The 13,142-nt window shown below is 44.0% G+C and overlaps 2 protein-coding genes across 11 annotated transcripts in view; both read right to left on the bottom strand.

Moving 5' to 3' along the window:
* The window catches only part of LIN9 (lin-9 DREAM MuvB core complex component), a 59,408-nt gene extending 53,901 nt beyond the window's left edge, over positions 1-5,507 (bottom strand). For 4 of the 8 annotated variants that reach the window (XM_075088733.1, XM_075088734.1, XM_075088735.1 and 1 more), the window contains exon 1: positions 5,414-5,507. In XM_075088733.1, the coding sequence (XP_074944834.1) occupies positions 5,414-5,492 (79 nt within the window). In that variant the 5' untranslated portion in view covers positions 5,493-5,507. The remainder of the gene's footprint in view (positions 1-5,413) is intronic. The other 4 variants (XM_075088742.1, XM_075088743.1, XM_075088740.1 and 1 more) reach the window with 1 other exon arrangement.
* A 5,882-nt stretch (positions 5,508-11,389) lies between these two features.
* The window catches only part of PARP1 (poly(ADP-ribose) polymerase 1), a 34,805-nt gene continuing 33,052 nt past the window's right edge, over positions 11,390-13,142 (bottom strand). For all 3 annotated transcript variants that reach the window (XM_075088731.1, XM_075088730.1, XM_075088732.1), the window contains exon 23: positions 11,390-11,933. In XM_075088731.1, coding sequence (XP_074944832.1) covers positions 11,852-11,933 — 82 coding nt within the window. In that variant the 3' untranslated portion in view covers positions 11,390-11,851. The remainder of the gene's footprint in view (positions 11,934-13,142) is intronic.

The following is a 13,142-nucleotide window of genomic DNA, read 5'->3' as shown; positions in this document are numbered from 1 at the left end:
TCCTCGAGTCCTGAACTGCCGCTCTCCCTGCACTGGTGCAGCTGCCAGGAACCCTTCCTCTAGACCCAACCTCATTCTCCCAGCACAAGGGAGCACGGTCAGAGGATTACCATGAGGAGAACCTAAAAAGCCTCCTCTAACTGCTCAGCAAGCAGTATGAACAGACTTAAAAAGGAGTTCCAATAATTTGCCCTCCAAGAAGTATTTCTGATGCGGAGATAGGCTTTGAGGCATGGGGTGAAAAAAACCAACCAAAACAAACCCACTACAAAAGCTTTTCTCCTTTTCAAAAATTCAAGTCAGGCTTAAGTTTAAAAACAAGCATCTACTGCCTCCCCTCATTTGAAAATACCGTAACTGAACAAAAGAGGTGGAGTATGACTGCAATTCAAGACAGGCAGTTGCGGATGCCCTGATGTGTATTTTCAGGACTAACATGAAGCAAAGCAGCTTAAATACAGCTTCTCAACAGCAGATCTTAAAATTTAAACAGGAACACAGACAAACACATTACATTTGTGAAAGTGTTTTCAGATTTTTTAATAATTAATTCGTAAGAGCTGATTACAGTTTTGAAAGTAAGGTTACAAGTAACCACAGGGATATTCCATAGCTACTGATTTTATTAGTGTGTGGGTACAAAGGGGCATACCTAAATCAATATAGAAAATTCTAGGATCCAGATAAGCAATTACACAACGTAAAACCTTTCCTCTCCAGATCATTACACTATTTTGTCTAAATTCTGCACAGGTGAGCAGTTATTTTAACATTGGTTGCATGACTACCTTGAAAACCTATGTAATTAAACTACATCGCTGGCACTAAAATGGTGTGACAAGAAACTCATGGAGAAGGGAAAAACACGAGCCTTTTTATAGATTGAGTCATTAACCCTCTGAGAGATCATTCATCTACACAAGCACAGCACAAGTTGTTTCAGCAGAGGAAGCATCTCAAATGATTGGCCACTAAAAGGATAGCTTAGTCAGGAAAGCTTAGAAAGTAAAAAGCACGCATCAGAGGAAAAAGTGGCTTTGCATAGCTTTTAAGTTCCCCCAGAACTTTGGGCTTGTTGAAGAGGTAAATAAATGAACAATAACTTCTCACTTCAAGCATGAATCAGTATTTCTCTCATGTTATCAGCCCACTAATAAACTGACATTTGTGTATTTCCAAATGCTAATTTAACTGCTGGATAGAAGTCAGTTTTTCAGTCACGTGACCCCTTTTACAGGATTTGTGCAGCTGATAACCACTGATAACCACAATACCAAAACCCTCTTTGTAAGACTGCATTCTCATGATGGACAATATGCTGATACCATGGTAACATATAATTTTAAAGGTACGCAGAACAATCAATCCCAAAATTATTAGTTGTGAGTTTTAGCAGCCATGAAACTAGTTTTGAGCCTTCTCCCAAATGCTGTAATTTCATACAGTTCTCCTGATTTTTTGCCTCAGACGAGCAGAGTGGTGCTAGGCTCCTGGCCCCATAGGACTGGAAAACAAAAGTGGCAAGAAGTATGCCACATCCCTCCTCCAGCTATCCAGGAAAGCGTCAGAGCAGAGTAACTGACTATGCAGGGGCAGGGTGCCCGCGAACCACAGCGCAAGGTTGTGATGGGGGTAAAGACAACGATTTCTGCATGAAGTGCCACCCTTATGCTGCAACCTCCATCCCTGGGATAAAAGGCCATGCAGAAAGATCCTTGTCCCCCTTCTCCTCTTCTGCCTCCCCTACAACACAAGCCCTTAGAAATAGCACCAGTGATGTCTACCAATATATGATATCTGGCAATATACTACTGTTTTCAGTATTTGTACTGTAAAAGGTTAACACTTTGACACCCATTGCTACTAGAGCCTGGCTTCTTTCTTCAATTCCCCTGCCACTTGTTGGTGTTTGCCTACATACAACACAGCAACGCTGCACTCCACAGTAGCTCAGTGGTTTACTCCTGGTGGCAGCCCCGTGTTGATGATCATTTAGTTAGCTAAGCATGCTCTCACTTCTGTCAAAAATGGCATCTCACTCTCACTTTTACAGGCCGATTCCAGGCGTCCTCCTTATTCAGACTTGCTTGTGCAGAAGAACGCACCAAGACACAGCTTCACCTGTGCTGCTGTCTGCAGAGCTCTGCCTCTGTTGGGACTAGGACAGCCTTCTAGCCACATTTGCACATGTCAAAGTCTCACCACTGCTTTACTGCATGTACTTTATGACAGAGTAATCCACAAATAAGATTGCTATTACTAGTAACAAGAGACAGGGAAGTGTTATGTACACCCCAATACAATCAACTGTTTTTCTCTTCTGAGACAGAGAGAAAAAGACATCTGGTTTGCAGCAGTAAAACTGCCCACCATTTATCTCCGCTGCAAAATTACCAGGAGATGGGGGTGGGGGTGGGAAGATGTGCATTGGCTAAAATTAGTCACCCATTGGGCACCAACCCAACAGTCTACAGAAATGAATTTTGTCTCCAAAATATAAATCCAATTATTAGTATTGAAAGTACTTCTGCAGTTGAGACCTTTAATATGCTGGAATTTTTCAGCTAGAAGATTTGCACAGAATTCTTCTTTCTTGAGAGAACTTTGCTCCATCCCAGGTTAGGATATCCCCCTCCCCTAGCAGCACTAGTAAGAAAAGGCCTCAACTACAGGAAATACATGTTAACTTATGTACAGCCATCTTCTTAAGTTTTTAGGTTGTCAGTGTGAACTCTCTTACCCAGATGAAAAGGACAGAATGCCAGTTTCAGAGAAGAATGGAACAACAGTAACTTCAGCAGGTAAAATAAGCATGTATCATGAGAGACAACTATATGCATTACAGTCATCTCCCTCCTGGGTTAAGGAATATTCAGCTGCATTACAGAACTTGCCAGAGGGCAAGTAGGTGCTATCAGAATACTCTGGGACAAATTCCACTTAATCAGATTTACAATTTGAAAGTGAAACTGGATAGTTCTTACCACACGGCAAAATTTCACTTTCTTGTCACTGAGTATGCTGTGTTTAGTTATAATTCTTTTTATGTGAAAACTCAGTTATGGTCTACTACTTTACTATGAACTATGCTGGAGAAAATTCACTGGGACAATACATAAACCTGGAAGTCTGTTAGTCATGAACTATTCTAACTTTTTTAGCAACCTATTTTTACACTACTGTGGAAGATTCCAAAAATGATTTTGCAATGCTTACTGTTATCATCCCTTATAAATTACATACAGACTGAAAGCTGCATGGAGTCAGTGTTAAATCAGTCAGGACTAAGTTTACATCTTCATTCTTTAACTGGAAGTGAAAGAACTATGTGCGGCGATAGTTACAGTGTAATTTGAAAACATCCCATTCACCAAGATTAGAAAGAATAGGAATAGAAGCACAAGGCAAACACTCTTTGAAATTTCCACATTTCTAGCAGTTCAACTGCACTATGGAAAACATGAAGCTTCCTATTTCATGAAAACCCAAAACACCCCCTACTTGCACCAAACTTAGGTAAATACAAACCTTTGGGGCAAGGCCAGCGCAGCAGAAGCCTATTACCCTTACAAATATACACACCGTGTGTCTGCTTCACCTGCCAAGCAGATACCGTAACAGTGACATTGCTGGCAACGGTCTGCAGTATAGCACAATCCGAACTGAAAACGAGTCACACACTCTATTCTAGTGTCTGTTACAGGTGAAGCAACAGACCTGTCAAGTCTTCCTGATGCCACTGTAGGCAATATAGACGTGGCAGCGATGAAAAATTTATTTTTCATACTTTATGTTAATTTATTGAAACACATGGTGTCTTCCCTGGAAGTTAGGTAAGGCAAAAGGAGGAACAGTAACTTAAACACAGTCCGTTCTAGCAAAGATGGAAAGTTGATTTCCTGAATGTTAATTTCTTGAAACACATGGTGTCTTCCATGGAAGTTAGGTAAGGCAAAGGGAGGAACAGTAACTTTAACACTGTCCGTTCTACCAAAGAGGGTAAGTTGGTTCAATAAGCAATAAAATGCTGCTAATTATTAATTACGGTTGTCTCAGTTGGTCCAGACTTGTATTAATCAGACTCTAATACAGTAAAACGTACATGACTGATCTGTACCAAATTGAGAGTGTCAGTTCTATCCTTAATTTACAATGATCCTTCATAAATCTGTTCAGTTAACACAACGACACTGGCCACGGACACATATTGACCAGTTTTTCTCCTGACAGTTGTTGGACTTGTAACAAAGACCCACACAGAGCAGTCATAAGCAAGATTTCAACTCTGAGTCACCTCTCTCCGAGAATCTCCTGATATAGAAATAGTTGGTATGTTCATGAACTTGCATGATGATGCACAAGTGTCACCAAAAATATAAGTCTACCCTGTTGTGTGCACATTTATTGGAACTACTAAATGCCGGAGTTTTAGCTTGGCATGTATTTACAGTTTGTACGGAGACATATCAAGATAGCACATAGACATGTTTTACACTGAATGATTTCCTCTTCAGTAACACTCAAGTACCTTGCATGTGAATCCATATATACAGCAACATGTGCATCTTTTTCATCTATACCTAAGTTTTTATCTAATCCTCACGTGCATTGGAAATTACATCCACACAAACCCTGTGCAGATGTATAGGTCTGTATGTATGCAAGCGTACATTTTCATGCCGTCTTCCTATACATCTAGCTTTCCTCTAGTGACACACAATACAGGGTCTTTGAGGTCTTCCTTCTGCATATATCAGTGCCCCCTAGATGCAATGTGCACGCCCTATCCCCCCCAACCCGTTCAGGGGTGCTCGCACCGTGCATAGCACATGCTATGAACGCATAAGCCCGCCCTCCCTCCCTCCTAGGACGGCAGAAGGGACAGGATCACTGGGCTACTCACCCCTTCCCGGGCAGGACTCTCCTTCCCCCGCACCGCCCTCGCCCCCACGGGCAAGGCAGGCTGTCAGGTGTGCCCCGCACACTCACACCCTCCCCTCCCCGCCCGGCTCCCGCTTCCCGCGCCCCCGCCCGCACCCCACCCGCCCAGCAGGTGACGCCCGGCCAGCCCCGCCGCCTCACCCGGGCGAGGCGGGGGGCCCAGCCCCACCACCCCCGAGGGCAATGGGGGTCGCACCCTCGGGAAGGAGCTCCCCGCCCACTACTCTCCTAACGACACCGGCTGGGCCGAGGCCTCGCCCGGGAGGGGCGGCGGGGCGACGGCGCGGAGGGGGGCGGGGGGGGGAGCCGGGCCGGCCCGGTTTCCAGGGAGGAGGCTGGGGCTCTGGCCCCGCACAGGGGCCGCGACGAGAGGAAGGGAGGCAGGCCGGCGGCGGGGCGCGGGGCGGACGTCCCGGGGGCGGAGGGCGGCGGGGGCGAAGGGGCGGCGGCGGGGGCACGGGTCGGTACTCACTCTCGTCAGGCAGCTGATCGAGCTCCGCCATCTTGAACGAGCCGCGCCGCTTTTTCAAAGGCTGCCTAGCGCGGTGCATTCTGGGGGAGGAGACGGGGCCTTGCGCGAGGCGGCGCTGCCGCGCGGGGACGGCGATCACCGGCCCGGCCCGCGGCGGGCGCGGGCGCGTGCGCGAGGGCGGTGGCGGGAGTTCGCCGCCCTGAGGAGCCGCTGGCGGAGGGGAAGGGGCAGCGGGCGGGCGCCTGCTCACCCCGCGCTCGCGGGCAGCTTGTGGAGAGGAAAGGGGTTTTGCCCCTATGCGCTTCGGTGCGAGGGAGAAAGGGACAACGCGTGTGACAGAAACCGTACGCCGCCTTCCCCCCCAGGCTTCCTGAATCCTGTCAGGATTCGGGAGTGGTAGACCATCACTTGGTTTGAAGGATCACCCCAAAGTAGCCGCACTAGCTTACTGTCTTCAAACACCCCCTGTATTATATCCATCTACCTTCATTACATTTTTGCTGAGCTGTACTACTTTTCCTTGTCCCTGCTTTTCACTGTTTGCTGTCCCACACCTAAAGAAAATGATTGCAAAGCTGAGACTTCAAAAGAAGTAAGTGATAAGAATAAAAAAACCAGCATAATCAGTCCTGGCCCGGTAGCCATTCGTGGACTATGGCACTCCTCCTGAAAAGCCAACTGAGAGGGGCACCGAATCCAAGGCCTGAAGGTCAAGGTCCTGCTTGTCCTCACCCAGACAGACCACTGACAGTGAATGGGTGTTGCCTAACAACCTCCTTGCCTTGCTCTACCCTCTAACGCAGCCCCAACCATCACAGCTGAAAGCTTTCTGCAAGCAGGAGAGATGGTTTTCTTGTGTAGTCCCCTTCAGTCCCTGCACCACACTGAATGTTAAAGCTTCCACATCAAGAAATCCAAGCACGGAGGTATTACCATAAACCACAAGCACTGTACATGCTTATGGGCCAGACTCTTTACATGTGTCGGGCTTTGACAGCAGTACCTACTGCTTCTTATATTCTATTTAATATATGAAAACGCAAGTTGAAGTTCAAAATAAATTAACAGTATATGTTAGTCAAGGCTATGTCAGTGTCACATCTTGAACATTGCCAACAGCACCATGGTGTAATGCAAAATGGACGCCATGCCTCTTTGTTTGCACCCCTTTAAAAGCATCTACATGAAACCAAGGATTTTGCAAAACACAGAAAATCTATATTTTGGGACATGGAATAGAGTTTTAATTTGTGTTCTTAATTTGCTGACGGACTCAGATGACTAGGCACTCTAGCAGGTTGTGAGGTGCAGGATATAGGTCATGTTAATAAACAATTTAAAAAGAGAATCAATGCTGCCCTTGTGCTTAAAAGGAAAAAGCAAGTTTCTAAAAGAAGAAACAAACTGAATAAAAACCTTTAGAAATCACCCCAGGGCTTTCTATCTACATTGTAGCAGAGTTGGTTTTTTGTTTGTTTGGGGTTTTTTTTGTGTGTTTTGTTTTAAAAAGAAAAGGCAAAGCCTAGCATGCATTTCCACCCTTTTTTTTCAGGTGATTTTGAAAGCCTGGTAAAACAGCTTTCCTTCCCCTTTGCCCCCAAAGGGCCTAAGACACTTGGAGCAAGAGCTTTCCATACAGCACAGCACAAAACAAAGCAACTACAGTAGAAAGATACGAAGCAGCATAGGCATAACGCTAAATAACATAACAAAAAGCAACAAAACAGTAATCTGTGCTATTTCAAAGGCAAAAACTATGCAACATCAAACGCTGTAGTATTTTACCCTTCAATAAAACACCTCCACTGCCCAAAAGGCCTGATGTGCACCAGACCTTCCAGGCTGAGGCAAACAATAATGTGTTGACAACACTAATACTTTTTCTGTATTTCAGCTAGGCTCCCCTTGTTCCAAGGGTTGTATGTTAATGCTCAACTAAGGGTGGCAACTCCGAGACTTCCACAGTTGACAGAAAACACTGATCACCAGTGAGATTTCTGCTGCTGTCTTTTGTGAACCTTGTCATCAGGTCTTGCTGTGCTGAAAGCAGCGGTTGCCCAGTGCCACCCTGATGCTACAGCTTTCACAGAGGGAAGGTATTTTCAGGGGAAGGAAGAAAAGTTTCCTACAACACAATTGCATTTTGCAACAGTCCTCAGAGCCTGAATTTCTAGAAGGGAAATGAAAGAGGAAAAAAGAAACAAAAAACCCCAATGCCTTTCAGGGCACCTTTGTACATTGTGATTAAACTAGAAAACAGATGAAAAAGCTAAGAGAGATTTCCCTCCACCCCCAACACCTCCTGCCGCTCATCCTAAAAATTACCAGGTCAGAAGGCAGAATTCAGATCCCAACAGCATGATGCTGGGTATTCGTTCATTTTGTTCTAACAGCTGCATTTGGAAAATATTTAGCAGAAGCTATTCACTGTGCTGAAAGGGTAACCATCAACACTTATGAGGATTCTTGCTATGAAAGGCCTTCTACGAATGCTGCAGTATCTCTATATTCTGGGTTTTCATTTCTTCTGTGCACACTGTTTCCAAGTCACACAAACACAACCCTGTTTGACAAAGCCATGGCCAGTGCCATTTGATGGCATGCAAACACGCAATGTTTTCGGTGCGTCATTTTACTATTCTGGCAAATTTGCCGTTTGCACTTGGGTGACGTGGAAATGACACAACTCTGATTGACAGGCACAGTGACAGAGAACATCTGCCGCTAACAACCTGCCATTAGGTACTGATGACTCACCTGCCTTGCACAGATGGAGGGAGATCTTTAAACTGGCTTCACTCATGCTATTTGCTTTCCCAGAGGGTCATGTTAGGCAACTGCTCTTAATAGTGTGTGCCAAAACACTGCAGAAAGCACTTCCGCGCTCTCATTTCTCCTTAATTACTGCAGGTGATGTTAAGACATGGGTTACACCACCTACTAATCAATGCATTCAGAGTCTTGTTGGTACTCCTGCTATGTCCCAGGGACAGGAGACAGCCAGGGTGCCATTTTCTCACCTCCCCATGGCAGGCACTAGTAGTAGGAAGAAAAACACAGATGGCTGGCAGAAGAGTCTGCTTTTCAGTCACTGAAGCATGTTCTTGTGAAGTCTGAGTCCTGCTGCATTAATCATGTTGTGAAATTAGAATTTTTAATGAGGGGGCAGGGGAAGCAGTATTTCCCCCTTTCGGTTGTTGGGAAGCCATTCCTTCTTCTTGCCTTCAGACTCTACTTGCATATCTCACTTTCTGTGAGAGCAAGCCACAATGCTCACTGGCTTACATGCTACCTTCACACTGGAACCAGCAAGTCATCTTGATTGGGATCTAGACCTGCAATTCTTCTCATAGATGCCACTGCCTCTGCAAAATGATCGGTCATTTCTGGAGAAGTAGCCTGGCATTTATTTGAAGGTAAAAGGACACACAAGCTCGTGATCAGATGCACATAACTCCATAACAGTGGAAACTACTTTTTTTTTTAATGGGCTTAATGGAAGGAAAGTATAATACACTAAGTTAGGGGCCTCAACACATATATAAAAACGATTTAAGCAAAACACTAAGATGGGTATAAATTGGCCACAAAAACACTTCAGCAGAAAATTATGCCCCCAGAACTCACAGAGGGAGGTTTGGAACAGTCTTCCAGAAAGAAAGCTGAAGCAAAGGCCTCAGTAGTTACCAACGCTGCATGACTCATTTAAGAACCCAAATACAACTCTTTATGGTATTGAGAAAGTTTGATGTGCCCAGAGGTCTTTCTCATGTATAAATTATTTGGGTTCCCCCTCGCCCCGCACCTTTCCTCTGATTAGAAACAGAAGGTGGTCAGGGTGGGATTTCACTAAAGGCTGTACCACCTGATTTAAAGATTGCTTTATGCCTAAAGTACAGGGTTGGGTGACCTGTGCTGCACTTTTTTCTGAGCCACTCCTTTCCTGCATGAACTTGGGCAAGTCACAAACAATTTACATTGACTGCCAATCAGTAAGCCTAGGCTGGCTTCCTTCAGTTTACCCAATTCACATAAACTGCATGGACTAGTTTAACATTTGTGAGCCACAGTACAACAGAGCCTCCAGCCATGCTAAATAAATATAAAATTGTTTAAATATTTATACATTGTTGCTTTTTTGTAGTTTAACATTTAGATCAGAAATCATTCGTCAACATCCCTCCTCAGAAAAACAGCAGAGGATGTCATAGGACCTAATGCCTTGACAACTCATTCCTTTCAAGTAGTTTTGACAGAAATGGGACTACCTATGCATCCAGCTCTGCTTCGTGCACATCCTCCAAAAGTAATGCCTTCAGTGGTTGTCACTGTGCTACTCTTCTCAGCCTGGCCCCAGGGAGGGTCTGTCTGTGTGCTGCATCACAGCAGCACCAGCACCTGGATTCAGGAGAAGCAGGTCCACTTTGCAGTCGGACAAGCTGCCAGCAGAAGCAGCACCCTAAATTCACACTAGATTCCACTGCAGGACAGTCACACCATGGCTCTCCTATGGTCCCCAAAGGGCACCTGTTGCCTCTTCAGAGAGAGTCCTGTCCCACTGTATCTTTTACTGCTGTATTTGCAAGGGTAGAGCAGAGCTTGGGATATAATTCCTTGTGCTCCAATTGTAACTCAGCACCATGTACACATCGTAAAACACTCCTCCTGCTAGAGAGCACTTACAGCCATATCTCAGGGCAAGACAAGAGGTCTTAGATCAAAAGGGAACTCTGAGCCACCTCTAGTACAGGTGACAGGGACCATCAAAAGCATCGACCTTTAATTTCTGGTCCCAAACTCAACTGCAATCTGGATTTTTTGATATTTTTTTTTTTTTGGGGGGGGGGGGGGAAGGGGGCGGGGAATTCTACCTCACAACTAAACTAAACCATTTCTCCTGTTCTCTTTTGGAGACTGACAAGGTTATACTTAAGGCTTAAATGACTGTTGGTAGTGAAACAGTCATTAGCCACTGGCTAAGCTACTGAAGAACCAGAAGACAAGGGCCACTCTCTTCACTTCCTCTCAAATACATGAGCACCAACTGCAATTGATTCTCTTGTGTCAGTTCCCATGTCACATCACTTACCCAGTCCTTCCACATTTCCTTCTCTCCCCAACAGCAGCTGCTCTGTTTTCCATCTATCACTCCTCATCCTCCTCTCCTTCACAGGTCCTGGAAACAGCTGCTCCATAAGCTACCACTTTGGCTTGGAGCTCCTCTTTCAAAAAGCACGTGGGCATCACAACATTTTAGGAAACTGATCTGGTGTTTCCATGCAGGTTACCAAAGACTGAAGCCGCAATCATCAGAAAGAGCTTAAACTGTCCCTTCTTAGGAAGGGAACTGTCATAGTGGAAGAGATACTGAATGCAATGTCCTTGCAGAACTGTCCCTGGGGATTAGCCAACTTGCCCTAATGGCTCAGGGAAATCAGTAATTTTTGAAGAGAAAGAACTGATGTTGCACTACAGTCAAGTATTCCCATACCGCTCAATGACTTATTTTAAAGCAACTCACTTTCAGTAAGTAACAACCATCACTGACCATTGAAATTATTAGTTTATACTGATGTTTCAAGACCACCCACAGAGTGGCAACATCCCTCACTCCAGGTCATGATGAGTGAAGCTTGAGCCCAAACTCAGCTTACAGCTTTGTTAGGACTAGAGTCTACAACAACCAACTTACATCACGTTGAAGGTAGATATTAAAAGGTGGTTTATTGGGGCTAATACTAAATTCAAACAGCCACAAATTCATTTTCCACGTTTACCACACCAACTGTTGACAGATGAAGTCTCAGTGGGAAGTCCAAATTTTCATTTCACCATGACTTCATGAAACATGACTACAGATTTCAATATTTGGCATTTGATCTTCAGAGAGAGATATCATGTTTAAGAACATTCTACCAAATACACTTAAATCATGACTCAAAACCAAAACAATTTGGAAGTTTTGAAACATAAAGCTGTTAGTATGAAATTAGCTTTTATTTTTTACGTCAAAATAAATGCACATTTATCATTTATTCAAATGAAAACCGAAAATGGGTAACAAGAGGGAACCTTAACAGAGCAAATATCGCAAACATCAAGTTCCTTCTCCTGCTATTGCCAAGCTCTGTTCAGCTAAAAGCACAAACTTGAATTTTATTTTGTCAGTTTGGTCAATTAGAAGAAACACTTGAAAGCCCCAAAATTAGAAGTGGTATAAAACAAAACCAAGTACTCGTTCTCATCAGAATTCAGGTCCATGTGCTGCCACACATTTATATAAAAATTTCACTAAGTGTTGTACTAAATAGGATTTAGTAACCTCTTCTGCAGTTTAACTCTTGATATCTTGGTAAGAGAAGTCAATGTGTAAGCATGTCAGAAGTCAACGCTATAGTGTAACTACAGTATAACTCTAACAGGGTTTCTAAATACTGTTCACCAGAGTGATGTCTTATAGTTGAATTTCAGTTTCAGCAGGTACTTCAGATTTACCTGAGCAACATCATACACAATATATCTGGGAAGAATGTTAAGGAATAATTACAGTTGTTAATATAACACAGAGAAGCCTCAAAATACAGTCAAACTTCACCTTTGAACTTAAGTTACCATACATACGCCTATGTGATTCAGCAGTTCTAACAGCTTAAACCACAAATCTTTAAACTTGACTTTTCTTTGAATCTGAAAATGTTTTATACAATAGTTAGAAACAAGCAACTAACAGTCATATGGAGAATTAATGGTGGTGCAGCAGGAATCCTGAGTGACAGGCAGGTGAACTGACTTGGATATAGGGCTGCAGCTCTTGACGATTATTTTCTGTCAGCCAGAGCCATAACACACAATCTCTCTCTCGCTATCTAAACAGTGGAGCGACATATGCTAGATGAGATCTGCAGTCAGACCTGGCATCTACAATTATAGTTGTACATCTATTGCTACCTTCCAACACAAAGTCATTAATGTCCTCTTAATCTCCCACTAAAAAATCCAAACTGGAATCACAGAGAAGAGCTCTATAATGGTTGGCAGTGTTTGCACATTCTACGACCGCACTGCACCATTTTATTTTTTCAGAAGGCAATCCCAGCTCGCCTATTTGTTCCTCAACGCTTTAGGCCTCAAATTTACCTCTAATCCCAATTTTAGTTGAAAAGCATCCCCATCAAATATAGTGTAAAACAAAATTAATGCACATCATGTTACCTCAATTAGCTATTATGAACTGTATTGTATTTTATCATCTGACCAAGACAGATGCTGTATTTAAGAAAACTCAAGATAAAAACAGTATTACCACGACTTGTGTTGTCAAGACTGCTTCTAAGAGGAAAACAGCTTACCAAGAGAGAAGACAGTTTCTTCACAACCCAGAGGTTGTATTAATGGGTTACTTGCTTAACTGGCAGTGAAGAGATTGATCTGGGACCTTAGACATCACTTATTCTTATGATCTCTTGTGACTCTTGAGTACACATTAATTTGGGGGCATTTCTGCTTAGAAAGAGGCTTTAATGGCTGCATCTCTGCTGGGCATCTGAGGTTTACCTCAATACTTGCAAAGGGTCTGGGGAACACAAGAGAAGCTGTGTGATGTGAGACTTCATCAACCCACAGAGCTGGCTCCCCCACCTCCTCCTGGCCAAGCTGGCCAGCCACAGCACCACGAGGAACAAATCAGACTGCAGTGATGTGAAACCACCACAGGTAGCGTTCTCCTTCC

This window comes from Phalacrocorax aristotelis, chromosome 3, assembly GCF_949628215.1.
Source record: "Phalacrocorax aristotelis chromosome 3, bGulAri2.1, whole genome shotgun sequence".
Taxonomy (NCBI): Eukaryota; Metazoa; Chordata; class Aves; order Suliformes; family Phalacrocoracidae; genus Phalacrocorax; species Phalacrocorax aristotelis.
The sequence above is the reverse complement of the archived record's forward strand: the minus strand, read 5'-3'. Positions and strand labels throughout refer to the sequence as shown.